This window comes from Pyxicephalus adspersus, chromosome 1 (assembly GCF_032062135.1).
Source record: "Pyxicephalus adspersus chromosome 1, UCB_Pads_2.0, whole genome shotgun sequence".
Lineage (NCBI taxonomy): Eukaryota > Metazoa > Chordata > Amphibia > Anura > Pyxicephalidae > Pyxicephalus > Pyxicephalus adspersus.
The window spans coordinates 169,887,251-169,901,936 of NC_092858.1; the positions used below are offsets into that span (position 1 = coordinate 169,887,251).

At 38.9% G+C, this 14,686-nt stretch overlaps 2 protein-coding genes across 2 annotated transcripts in view; both read right to left on the reverse strand.

The window, feature by feature from the left end:
• The window catches only part of LOC140321609 (CD226 antigen-like), a 33,139-nt gene extending 29,123 nt beyond the window's left edge, over positions 1-4,016 (reverse strand). The window contains exon 1 of the mRNA XM_072398351.1: positions 3,722-4,016. Coding sequence (XP_072254452.1) covers positions 3,722-3,875 — 154 coding nt within the window. The 5' untranslated portion in view covers positions 3,876-4,016. The remainder of the gene's footprint in view (positions 1-3,721) is intronic.
• Positions 4,017-5,557: 1,541 nt separating this feature from the next.
• LOC140337816 (OX-2 membrane glycoprotein-like) lies at positions 5,558-12,470 on the reverse strand (the record flags this gene model as incomplete). Its single annotated transcript, XM_072421671.1, has 3 exons — positions 5,558-6,011; positions 9,550-9,891; positions 12,236-12,470. Coding segments are annotated over 3 exons (900 nt in total), but the record flags the coding sequence as incomplete, so codon positions are not given.
• Between the last annotated feature and the right edge of the window lie 2,216 nt (positions 12,471-14,686).

Sequence of the window (14,686 nt, forward strand, 5' to 3'; positions counted from 1 at the left end):
CAGCAAACATTTTTGGGGGAACATTGCTGACCAGTCCATGCTCCAAATATATTCTCTGTTATAATTATATTTATATACACACAGTAAGGAGATTTTAGGGTGAAATTGAGTTTTGATTTGAGAATTGAATGAATTACAGAAAATGACAGTGTTTCCAAAAAGTGGCCCATACTGATCTATTGATTCACTTTCCAGCGCTCTTTTGTTTCTCCTTCCTTTACTGCAGCTTGTGCTAAATCACCAATGTTGGACAGTAGTGGGGCCTAGTTATTGGCTTCTAGACCCAAACACTGTCACAGGATAGGAGGCCTTATACTGCCCTATACCCCGAAACACCAACTGTTACCAATTGACCTTTAGAAGGGGGGTTGTGCTGTGCAGAGACGTTGTCACTTTTCTGTGAATTGAGGGGTGAATGTTTGGATGGATAAAATGAGACACATAAAAAATTAAACAAATGAAAAATAGTGGAGCTGGAAATAATTAAAATATTTATTCAGCTTGATCCTGTTTCTAACCATGTTCTTTTTTTCAACAGAACTTGAGGAGTATTCCATGGATCCTTTTTTACAATCTTTATGTGCAATTATTATTTTTATTATTATTATTGTGAGTTTTTTCACACTGATATGGAAATTGCAAGAATCCAAGAAAAAACATTGGTGTTCTGTGAGTATTCAATTTTTTGTTTGTAGCACATATTTCAGTTTATGGCAAAACTTTTGTTCAGTCCATTTTAATAAACAAATTGGTCCCCTGACAGTATTAAAAAAAGAAAATCAGCTTAAGCTAAAATACTTGCCTTTACTCAACAGCAATCCAAAACTTTTGTCACAAGATGTTTTGAATTCCCATGCACAGCTGAGGATATACTGTGAATGTGGGGCTTTAGCATGTAGCATTCACTGTGCCAGATTTATTACAGCTTTCTAAGACTGAAAAAGATAGACTATCATGGGAGAACCTGGGTGATCCAGCAAATCTGGAAAGGTTTTCCTAAAAATAACTTGCTATTAGCTGGCAAATATTCTCAATTGTGCACCACATCCATTGCAGGGTGGCTGGATCACCCAGGTTCTTCCATGATAGCCTATGTTTTCCAGCCTCAGAGAGCTTTAACCTCCCCAGCGGTAACCCCAGCTGTGTAAAAAAAAAGATGCTGCTAGCGGTAACCCCGAGTCACACTCAGGGGACGTAAACCTATTGGAAAAGATAGTCAATAAAGCCCTTACCTGATCCGCCGGTGTCCTCCTTCGCGATCTGCTACTTCTTTTTTCCTCCGGCCATCTTCCCCTGCACCTGTCGGTGCCTGCGGATGTTCAGTTCGAGGCGGAAATTCAAATCTATTTGTATAGTATTCAACAAAAATGAACTGTATTGAATCCAAAACAGTGGATTTATATGTCTTAAAGGGATACCTCTTTATACCTTGGTAATATCTTTACGCCTTTTTTTATAAGCAAGTACAAGGGGACCATTTTCCTACTCTTGGTAAGATGATTTTTCAAATTTCGAGTACTGTAATGCACCTGGGCACACAAATCACAACTAACTCCAGGAAGTATTTTCAGCAATCTTTATTGAGTAATCCAGGTGCGGGCCGAGGTCAAACATCAACGATCAATCCAATAAATTGAGATACAGAAGGATGAGGCAGAAGGCGTAGTCAGGGACAATCTGAAGTCAGGGCAGGCTCTGCATTGCAGAGTTCATGCAATAGTCAATAATCAGACCAGGTAGCTGTGGGTAATAGTTCCGAGTTGGTAACAAGACACGAGGGAAGACAACTGAGGTTAACATGGAAATCCAACAGGAGAATACACTCAAGCACACTGTAACAGAGAGGCTATAACGGGCAAGGGTGCTAATGACAAAGTCTCAATAAATAGGCAGAGTGCCAAATCACATTGCGCCATCTGGCACTATTGCATTGGAGGAAACATACTGAATAACGAATCCCCTGAGGCCGATTTGGCCACAGGGAATTCAAACTAAACATGCCCTGCAGCGAGACAGCCGGCTGCCTCACCCCCGGGGGGTACAAGAGGCGTGCATAGTAGCACACGTGCCTCTTACAGCAGGACCCTTGGGCAGTGCTGTGCTGTGCATGCCCCCAGGAATGCTGAGAGCGCGTGCAGCACTTTGCAAGTCTGCAGGGACTGGGGATGCTGTTTGGCCAAACAGTAGTTCGGCTGGGACAGATCCCTCCGCCAGAGAGACACACTGCGAACAGAGTGGCAGTAGCCTCGGCCCCTCTGCCTGCTTCAGCCGTTTCCTCTACACTGCCCACGATCCCTGGGGTCGCCGCGGGCGAGGACAATGCAGGATAGCTGTCGGGGTAAGTACCTTACAAGTACTTATTTGAATATGATAGACATAATTATTGTATATGGTCTCATATATAGCTTTATTTTTTTGGATTTACATTCAATCTATAGGTTATTGATCTTCTGCTACCATATGATTAATTACTCTAAGGGTACATGACATGCCCATCCCCCTTTTGTGAAGTTAACTTGGTTCTTGTATAACATCATTAAGACAGGTCTCTCCAACTTTGGTTTTAAAATTCAGCCGAATTTTAAATATGAATAATATTGTTTATATGAATATATTGATAAAATTGTATGACAAAGTTTTTCTTGTTTTTAGTCATGTGAATAGTGTTTTGTATATGATATATTTTATGGTGTCTTATCTTCCCTGAAGAAGCGGGTTTCCCTTGAAAAACATCAGAATGTTCAAAAACACCACCCTAACCTACTATGTAACTATGTATTGCTGATGTATTTTAAGCTTATGGATTAAAAGTCTTCTGCATTGGCCAATGAAAATGATTGATGGATGTTTAGGTTATGGATCAGAAGTCACTTATATTGGTCTTCTCACTGAACAACAGGAATTGATCCTTGGATCCAGAAATAATGTTTGGTGTGATTTTAGGTTTCGGATTTGAGTTTTTCTCTATTGACCTACAAGATTCCAGATGTTTTGTTTAAGGTAATTTTAGGTTAAACATCTGAAGTCTTCCCCATTGACCTACAAGATTCAAACCTTGAAACTAGTAGTAATGCTTGATGTATTTTTAGATAATGGGTCAGAACTTTTCTCCATTGGACAACACAAATCAAGCCTTGGATCCAGGCGTATTGCTTGATGTACGATTGGGCTTTAGACTAGAAGTCTTCTTTATTGGCCAACAGGAATCAAACTTTAGATCCCATTTATTTGATGTACTTTTTGGTTCCCGATCAAAGGTCTTTCCCATTGGCCAACACAAATCAAACCTTGGATCCAGGAGTAATGCCTGATGTACTGTTAGGTTAAGGATCAGAAGTCTTCTTCACCAGCCAACAGGAATCAAACTTTGGATAAAGTAGTAATGCTTGATGTAATTTTGGGTTATGGATTAGATGTCGTCTCTATTGGCTAAAAGGTATCAAGCCTTGGATCCAGAAGTAATGTTTGCTCAAATACTTTTTATTTAAAATTTATACTTATAATTTCTGCTTAGAGTGAGGGGACACCTTTATTTTGCCTTCCTTTGGACCAACTGAGTGATTTATGTTTCTTTTCGCTCTTTAGATCTAAAGAGTGTTTTTGTTGCCTGATTAGTGTTTTGAAATGATCAACTACACATTGCTACAAAAATATTACCCATAATATCCATAAACTTGGAAAAAATGATTCATAATGTGAAATATTCAATGAGATAACTTACTTGTGTCATCTAGGAATGTGGAGAGGTATATGTCGGAGTGGAGGGTTGGGTGACTCACTACACAGATCACTTTTTCGTCCCGGTTCTCAGTAACTTTGTGAGTAAAGTTACTTATGGTGGTCTCTGTTCCATTTGGGTTTTTAATGGTGTACATCTGAGATGTAATTGTCAAACCAGCTGTAGTGTTCCATGAGATTTGGGGGGCTGGCTTGCCGGTAGCTGAGCAGGTGACAACTTGCAACTTCTCTGAGCTATCCTGAGATCTGACCTGATGTTTTTCCAAAATAGGCTCTGATATATTTCTTTCTAGATGGTACAAGAAAAAAAAAAAGGATGCATAAGTCAACTGATACAGAAGCAAAACATTCTGTCCAGGCTTCTATTTCAGTAAGTATTTCATAACACATATAATGTGGACTTTACTTTATCCTAAATGTTTGTGAAATCTACTGAGTATTACAAAATATACCTATTCAGTTATATTCTGAACACAGGAAGCATGGAATCAAATTTGTAGTTAGCGTTACTTACATCCCCACCCAGCGCTCTGCGATTCCAACAGCTGCTGGAATATGTGACAATGGCATAGAATGACGCAGCGAGCGAGAGGGGATAGGATAAATGACATCAGCAGTAGCTGCCAGCGCCACAAGGAATCTCCACCTTCACACCTCTCAGCCTAAACATAATGGTCATGGGAGCCCTTTCCCATTCAGAAAAACAAGGTATTTACATTTTATTATCATTTGTATTTACGGGTTCGACTTGTATTGCAAATATCTTATTTAACGTTCACAAAGATTTGAATGCATTTGCTGGTTTTGTATGTCCCTCAGACATCTTGAGATTTGGGTCTCCTTAGGGTCCTCAGAGATCTCAGGGTCTGCATCTATTTACATTCCTTGGAAATCCTGGGGTCTGGGTTTATGTGGCTCATTTCATAATTTGAAATCATTCTTTTTATGAACAAATTTGCAAAAACCTATAAATGGATTTTTACTTCTGAATCCTTACTTACTCAAAGTAGGACCTACATTTAGGGATGTTACTTGAAGTTCTGCAGAACCATTAGTCCCCCCTCTCTGGTTCTGGTGCTTAGCTGTCCGGTTGAGCCAAAGACTCAATAAATGTCATCACATCAAAGCAGCAGTGTATTATCGAGAGGACAGAGCAGTGATAACTCTTGCTAAGGCTTGATTTATACTTACATTAGACCTGTATTTCATGGTCTATAGTGACCCAGGAACATTTTTTTTTTATCAGATATTGGCTAATGCATGTTTTGAATATAGATTCATCCAGTAGATTGGATGCATTTAAAGAGACATTTCCCCATTTTACTGATATTCAATTTACAGGTAGTCACTGGATTAAGGAAATCTGACATTTGGATGCCTAGATACGAACTGGGCTTCCCAGCTCGCTGTGTGCAGGATGGAGGCTTGAAGGGGGTGGTTTGCACGACTTGCTGAAGAAATCTTTTTCTAAACACAGCTGAGGTTGTTGGTGATCTTAAGGACTGAGATGTTTCTGCAGCCTCTTGTAACTCTTTAATAACCAAGACAAACTCTGCAGTTGTTTCTTTTTGCATATCAAAGCACAGCTTGCCCCAGAACATAAAAGTTAAACTTTGGATAAAGTAGTAATGCTTGATGTAATTTTGGGTTATGGATTAGATGTCGTCTCTATTGGCTAAAAGGTATCAAGCCTTGGATCCAGAAGTAATGTTTGCTCAAATACTTTTTATTTAAAATTTATACTTATAATTTCTGCTTAGAGTGAGGGGACACCTTTATTTTGCCTTCCTTTGGACCAACTGAGTGATTTATGTTTCTTTTCGCTCTTTAGATCTAAAGAGTGTTTTTGTTGCCTGATTAGTGTTTTGAAATGATCAACTACACATTGCTACAAAAATATTACCCATAATATCCATAAACTTGGAAAAAATGATTCATAATGTGAAATATTCAATGAGATAACTTACTTGTGTCATCTAGGAATGTGGAGAGGTATATGTCGGAGTGGAGGGTTGGGTGACTCACTACACAGATCACTTTTTCGTCCCGGTTCTCAGTAACTTTGTGAGTAAAGTTACTTATGGTGGTCTCTGTTCCATTTGGGTTTTTAATGGTGTACATCTGAGATGTAATTGTCAAACCAGCTGTAGTGTTCCATGAGATTTGGGGGGCTGGCTTGCCGGTAGCTGAGCAGGTGACAACTTGCAACTTCTCTGAGCTATCCTGAGATCTGACCTGATGTTTTTCCAAAATAGGCTCTGATATATTTCTTTCTAGATGGTACAAGAAAAAAAAAAAGGATGCATAAGTCAACTGATACAGAAGCAAAACATTCTGTCCAGGCTTCTATTTCAGTAAGTATTTCATAACACATATAATGTGGACTTTACTTTATCCTAAATGTTTGTGAAATCTACTGAGTATTACAAAATATACCTATTCAGTTATATTCTGAACACAGGAAGCATGGAATCAAATTTGTAGTTAGCGTTACTTACATCCCCACCCAGCGCTCTGCGATTCCAACAGCTGCTGGAATATGTGACAATGGCATAGAATGACGCAGCGAGCGAGAGGGGATAGGATAAATGACATCAGCAGTAGCTGCCAGCGCCACAAGGAATCTCCACCTTCACACCTCTCAGCCTAAACATAATGGTCATGGGAGCCCTTTCCCATTCAGAAAAACAAGGTATTTACATTTTATTATCATTTGTATTTACGGGTTCGACTTGTATTGCAAATATCTTATTTAACGTTCACAAAGATTTGAATGCATTTGCTGGTTTTGTATGTCCCTCAGACATCTTGAGATTTGGGTCTCCTTAGGGTCCTCAGAGATCTCAGGGTCTGCATCTATTTACATTCCTTGGAAATCCTGGGGTCTGGGTTTATGTGGCTCATTTCATAATTTGAAATCATTCTTTTTATGAACAAATTTGCAAAAACCTATAAATGGATTTTTACTTCTGAATCCTTACTTACTCAAAGTAGGACCTACATTTAGGGATGTTACTTGAAGTTCTGCAGAACCATTAATACCCCCTCTCTGGTTCTGGTGCTTAGCTGTCCGGTTGAGCCAAGACTCAATAAATGTCATCACATCAAAGCAGCAGTGTATTATCGAGAGGACAGAGCAGTGATAACTCTTGCTAAGGCTTGATTTATACTTACATTAGACCTGTATTTCATGGTCTATAGTGACCCAGGAACATTTTTTTTTTATCAGATATTGGCTAATGCATGTTTTGAATATAGATTCATCCAGTAGATTGGATGCATTTAAAGAGACATTTCCCCATTTTACTGATATTCAATTTACAGGTAGTCACTGGATTAAGGAAATCTGACATTTGGATGCCTAGATACGAACTGGGCTTCCCAGCTCGCTGTGTGCAGGATGGAGGCTTGAAGGGGGTGGTTTGCACGACTTGCTGAAGAAATCTTTTTCTAAACACAGCTGAGGTTGTTGGTGATCTTAAGGACTGAGATGTTTCTGCAGCCTCTTGTAACTCTTTAATAACCAAGACAAACTCTGCAGTTGTTTCTTTTTGCATATCAAAGCACAGCTTGCCCCAGAACATAAAAGTTGTTTTTTTTTTGTGATTAACTGACACTGATTATTTTTTACAGTAACTGACACCACACTGCCTAATATGTTGAGACAAACATCTGTCCTAATTGCATTTAATAATGTACCTCTTCCGACTTACATACAAACTCAACTTAAGAACAAACCTACAATCTCGTATGTTACCCAGGGACGACCTGTATTGTGATTCTATTGACATTTCATATACTGTACATGTTTTGATTTGTGGTTCACATTTTATGGTGATTTTTTTAAAGTGATTCATATTGCACCACATAAGTTTGCAATAATTGATTTAAGTTATAAATCACACATTTTAGCGCATGGTCCTAATTTTTATTTACTCCAGGATCATTAGAAACTCAGTGCCGGAAGATAACGTGCAGTTCCTGCTGTGGCCGCAGGGTGGAAGAGTTATTGTCTGCCTAATTTATTTAGGAAATTAATAGAAAGGAACATTTGACTTCTGTACATAGGACATTTCTCAAAAACCCTACACTTTTTTTTAACATTTATCAGAAATCTAAAACTGCCCGAGGAGTAAACTTATCCCTACCCTGAAATAAAATGTATATGCTGTAACTAATGATATGATATTCCTTGAAACATAATGCAGACTCAATCCCACATCAGAGGGTTTAAACACTATTGGAGCTCTGGGCAGCCCAGGCAGTATAAACCGTTTTTTATGACCCTCATCTGCCTATGATTGTGATCATCATCTGTGTATGCAATTGACTGATTGATTGACAGGTTTGGACATTATTTTACTCTGCCGCTCCCATCTCCTGCCCTCGGACTGATTTATCCATCTAGACTCCAACACATCCTCTACTGCCATTCTGAACCGATATTTCATCAAACAATCCCCTGGACTGACTCATCATCCCCCCACTCCTGGAACTCAGCAAGTTTAGTAACCTCACTTCAACCCATAATACAGGACCAGCTCCCATGGACTTCGGTTTGCCACATTGTTTAATGTACGCATATGATTCCCAAATATCTGTAAAAATGTATTATTCACCCTGCTCTCTCTTTGTTGGCACTACTCCCTGCACTCCCCAGTCTGATAACTCATTGTCTCTCTGCTCCTTCACTCTCCTTATTTCTCTGTCTGTGCTCCTGCACCTTTTAACTTTACTGATACTCTCTGGTGACATTTTTCCATACACTCTCAGTAAGACATTCCCTTCTCCTAACCTCATCCCCATTCACCCTACCCATAAGTCCTTACCCCCTCTCTCTGGCAGTCTATGGAATGTATCTGTCTGACCGCTCCTTTCAAGTTTCTTTCAGTGGTAATTCCTCCTCCCCCACTCTCCTTCCTGTTCCGCTGCATCTCTTTGCAGATCTCTACACTTGCTTCTGTTTCACCTTAGAATCAAATTCAAGCTCCTGTGCTTTGCCTTCAAATCCCTCCACAGTCCCACTTGCATTTCTGACCTAATAGAAAAATATTCCCCCAGATGCTCTCTCTGCTCCTGCAATGACCTCTGAATGATTTTCTCACTCATAACCTCATCACACGCACGGATACAAGACTTCTCTAGAGCTGCCCCGACTCTCTGGAATGGTCTTCCTCATCTTATTCAGCTTGCTCCTACTTTCTGCTCATTTAAAAGAGCACTAAAAACCCATTTTTTTTCAAGCTTGCCTACCCATCTTTTTCTTTCTTTTAAAACCATCACTATTGTGTGTAAATTCCCCCACCTACTAGATTGTAAGCTCTTCGGGGCAGGGTTCTCTCCTCCTCCTGTGTCACTGTCTGTATTTGTCTGTCATTTGCAACCCCTATTTAAGGTATAGCGCTGAAATTGGCGCTAAATAAATCTTGTTTATTAATAATAATATTAATAATAATATTAATGATTTTCCAAAATGTGAATTTATTACATGGCAGTAATAATTATGGAAGAAAACTTTTTTTTATAATTAATTTGCTAAAAGGAAATGGCCATACCAACTGCAATTTTATGAACTTGTTGGATATTCTGTTCCAAAATAGAGCTTATTGGGTTCCTTTTATGTGGTTGAAGCAGCCTCTCTTCTTCTGTCAAGACATTACAGAACATATATTGTTGTGAACAATTGCTCACAATCATTTGATTATAGAGTATATAAAATATTGATTATCATTATCATATAATATAATGTTGTAGAATGTAAAAGGCTAGGAGCTCTTGGCAGTACCCTCAGCCACATATTAAAGTTCTTACCATAGACATCCAGACAGACTGTTCCAGAGTTTGCTCCAATTTGATATACATTAAAGATACATTTAAAGCACCCCTGATCTTCCAAGGTCACTGGGCTGATGGTAATGGCAGACAGATTGAGATTGTCCACCGTATATTGTGTAGTGCGATTTTTTAAGTATCCCAGTATCCTCTCCCTGTACAATTTGCTATAGGTAGCTACCGGCCCAGTGAAGTTGCCCGTCTCCTTCTGCCATGTGATTTGGAAGACATTTGGATGGCTGGCTTGCAGATGGCATTGCAGTGTTACTTTGCCCCCAACTGTTGCTGCTTGCTTTGCATTGGTTATTACAACGAATGAACCTAGAAATAAGACAAATAGCACAATATTCATTACTGTCATCAACATGTGATTAGATAAAAGGTTAGAGAAAACATTTTGCTCTACCGTTTGGCACAGCTAATTCAGGATCAGAGGTCAGAGCATTAATTACCTTAAAACATGCATTAAATCAGACACCATGTGCAAAGTTTCCTGGTCATCATTTAAAGAGATGAATGTATAATCAAAAATCAGCTTCACCAATTAAAATAGTTTCTTGATTCTTGTAGGCTTCATTGAACCCATTTAATTTTTTTTTTTTTACATGATTGTGTGTTTCAAACATTTTTTATATTCATGATATCTACTAGAACCCTGTTCGGACATAGTTCTGTAAGTTACTGGTCTACAATTTAAAAAAAAAATTTCATGAAAAACAGTGTAACGCTTTTGGAACAGAAATCTAGACCTCAGTATAACGCCCAGGGGGTTAAGGCACCCCTGGACCGCTCAAACCATGGGTACAAACACCTGCGGACCGTCTCATCCCCGGCCCCTTGGCCAGATCGTAACAGACCCATCCACATTGGCAGGCAGGGCGATAAAGGTTGACAGCCCCTATTTATTGTACAGCTCTGTGTAATATGTTGGTGCTATATAAATCCTGTTTATTAATAATAATAAAAGAAATAATAATGATTTTCCAAAATGTGAATTTATTACATGACAGTAATAATTATGGAAGAAAACTTTTTTTTTATAATTACCTTTGCTAAAAGGAAATGGCCACACCACGTGCAATTTTATTGAAAGTGGTTGGACATCCTGTTCTACAAGAACCTATTGGGTTCCTTTAATGTGGTTGAAGCAGCCTCTCTTCTTCTGTCAAGACATTACAGAAGATATATTGTTGTGAACAATTATTCACAGTCATTTGATTATAGAGTATATAAAATATTGATGGCATTGTCATATAATATAATGTTATAGAATGCAAATGGCTAGGAGCTCTTGGCAGTACCCTCAGCCACATATTAAAGTTCTTACCATAGACATCCAGACAGATACATAGATTAAAGATACATTTAAAGCTCCCCTGATCTTCCAAAGTCACTGGGCTACAAACATCTGCGGACCTTCTCATCCCTGGCCCCTTGGCCAGATCGTGGCAGACCCATCCACATTGGCAGGCAGGGCGATAAAGGTTGCCAGCCAACAATCTCATCCCCGCATTCTAGATGTACTAACCTCAGCACCCAACCCATAACCACCAGAACTAATAAGAACAGGTAGTGCACCTGATCTTAGCCATAAGGCTGATAAGCGATTAGTTAGTAAAGTCTCAGACACTCCCTGTCTCCTCATATTATTAACTTTCAGTTGGCCATCTTACAGACAAGGCTTAGCAAACCAATGTCTTATTACACTTCTGGATATACTTACAAGACTGTATTATATCTAATGTACTACACTTCCTCTGTCATCTATGTCTTTGGAAGAGATAAAATGGTAACAATATCTTCAGCCCATAGAGTAACAAAGTTATATTTTTTATATACATAGAACATACCAGACTACAGAATTTTTATGTAAAGTTACATAGGAAAATGATTTGAGTTACACAGGGTGCAGATTTGATTCATATACTTATACTATTCTTTACAAGAGGTGCCCAAAACATAGAACACATTGGTACAATGTTAATTTCTATAATGAATTACACATGTAAAGTAAATATAGCGTGCAAATGAAATGCTAGTGTTTTAAGAATTGCAGAACATAGTGAATTTAAACATATAGTGTGTGACTATGATTACACGGACATTACAGTACAAGTACAATACTTACCCTTAGCTGGACTGCAGAGAGAGAGAAGGAGGAAGAGTATGTATCTGATCATGTTAAGAGCTCTGTAGTAAAAAAGGAAACTGTGCTGTTGTTATATACTATGACAAATAAGCAGCAATCACATAAGTGGGTTGTGATACATGAAGGCAAATGTAGATGGTGTATATGTTGCACTAGTGTCGGGGTCATTATGGCCCCAGGAAAGATAGAATTATTTTCCATTGTGATTTTGAAATAATCATGCTGCCTATCTTTTGAAAAGCAGTGCTAAAAGGAAATGGCCACACCACATGCAATTTTATGGTTGGACATACTGTTCTAAAAATGAATTTATTGGGTTCCTTTTATGTGGTTGAAGCAGCCTCTCTTCTTCTGTCAAGACATTACAGAAGATATATTGTTGTGAACAGTTATTCACAATCATTTGATTATAGAGTATATAAAATATTTATGGCATTATCATATAATATAATGGTATAGAATGTAAATGGCTAGGAGCTCTTGGCAGTACCCTCAGCCACATATTAAAGTTCTTACCATAGACATCGAGACAGACTGTTCCAGAGTTTGCTCCAATTTGATATACATTAAAGATACATTTAAAGCACCCATGATCTTCCAAGGTCACTGGGCTGATGGTAATGGCAGACAGATTGAGATTGTCCACCGTATATTGTGTAGTACGGTTTTTTAAGTATCCCAGTATCCTCTCCCTGTACAATTTGCTATAGGTAGCTACCGGCCCGGTGAAGTTGCCCGTCTCCTTGTGCCATGTGATTTAGAAGACATTTGGATGGCTGGCTTGCAGCTGGCATTGCAGTGTTACTTTGCCCCCAACTGTTGCTGCTTGCTTTGCATTGGTTATTATAAGGAATAAACCTAGAAATAAGACAAATAGGACAATATTCATTGGTGTCATCAACATGTGAATAGATAATAGGTTAGAAAAAACATTTTGCTCTTCCGTTTGGCACAGCTTATTCAGCATCAGAGCACAGAGCATGAATTTCCTTAAAACATGCGTTAAATCTTACACCATGTGCAAAGTTCCCTGGTCATCATTTAAAGAGACGAATGTATAATCAAAAATCAGTTTTACTAATTATAATAGTTTCTTGATTCTTGTAGGCTTCATTGAACCCATTATATATAAAAAAATACATTTGTACTTTTTCATCATTTAAAAAACCTAATTAAGCTCCGGTCAGTGGCTTTTTCCTGTTCCAAGCTTTGAATATTATCAACATGAACAGTGACAATGTCAGTCTGCTGCAGGCTCTCAATCTGCTCTCCCCCACTGAACTATCCTGCGAACAAATCAGGACAGAAAGATGTGGCAGATGTTTGATCACAAATGGTGTAATTTTCTGAATGTTTACCAGGTAATGCCAATTTTCCTAGCATGGCCTTGCCACGACATGCCCAACAACCCTCAACCAAAGTTTAAGGAGTGTGACCTCTGACTTCAGTTTTAGATGATAGAAGAAAGTTTTCAAACAAGGAATCCACAGGGCTATCTTCTGTAATATGCTGAATGCGGTGTCTACTCTTAGGAGGCGATTTGCAAATGGTGATGGTTTTCCCCAATAATATGTACAGAGCTTCTTTTAGAACTGTTAGGGCTGAAGGAGATATCGGCCATACTAGTAACCTACTGTGCACCAGTGCAATGTTAAAAGCTGTGTTAGCAGTGGCTTGGGCCACAGGTCAAGCTTTCGATCCATTATGAGAACACGTCTACACAGACTAATACATATTCATATATCCCACATTTAGGTAGCTGTATGTAATCAATCTGTAGTCTCTGGAGGGGATAATCAGGTCTAACAAGATGTTTTTGTGGAGTTTTTTCTAGTACACCCAGATTATGTTTTGCACATGTCATCCACCTTTGGAAGTAGTTCTGAGTAAAACCTGGGCATACCAATATTTATCCACCATTAGTGACATTCCCTTGGAGACATGGGAAGGCAGATGGGATAGCAGTGCCAAAGCTGGAAACAAAAGTGGAGGCACACTCAATCTGCCATCCTCATGTCTCCAGAGACCTTCAGTATCACGGTGACATTGCTTAGATTTACACTTTTTTCTCACTTTAAATTGGCTTGCCTTTGTAAGGTTTGCAGTACATCTAGAGTTATTTTTTCTCCAATTTAATCTACATCAGTTTTTCTAACCACAAATAGCTGCAGCCTTTGCAGCAATGTCTGACCTGAAGTTTTCCTTAGTAACATCTTCTTTTAACTTCTGGTGTGCATGATATTTAGACACAGCTATTTCCTGCAGTAGTTGGATCACCACCCACACATACCTAGAATCTGTAAAACCATTAATCTTTGGTTTCTTGCTAGTTCACATACTTTAATCAAAGCTAACAGTTCTGCACTTTGAGCAGAATGTTTGGAAGGATCTATCGTTTCAGAATACAGGACTCCATGAAAGTCAACAACAGCAAACCGGCTCCGAATCCCCCTTTCGGATGCTGCAGGCTCGATCCATCTACGTAAAGATTGAGGTCAGCATCAGGGATAGCCTCATCTTTCACTACCATTGCAACTCATAGAATTGATCAATTGCTTGTTGACAGTCATGTTCATCCCCATTTGACACAGCGCTGTACATTAAATAGGGGTTAAAAATGACAGACAAGATACCATGACCCTGTCGAAAAGACAACTCTATCCAAAGAGCCTATAATATAAGAGGTGGGGGAACACTTCCAAGGCTGGAGAAAGTACACTTTTATCAGTGAAGCTGGGTGATCCAGCAAACATGAAATGGATCTGGTCCAGGATTGAAAACATTTGCTATCAAATAGCAAATGATTTTTGGGAAATCCATTTCAGGTTTGCTGGATCACCCAGCTCCACTGATAAAAATGTATTTTCTCCAGCCTTGGAGAGCGTCAATAAATCAGGGCAATTTACTCAGTAATAGGCAACAAATTAGCCGGATTCAACACATTACATCTGGTAAGACATAAGTTTG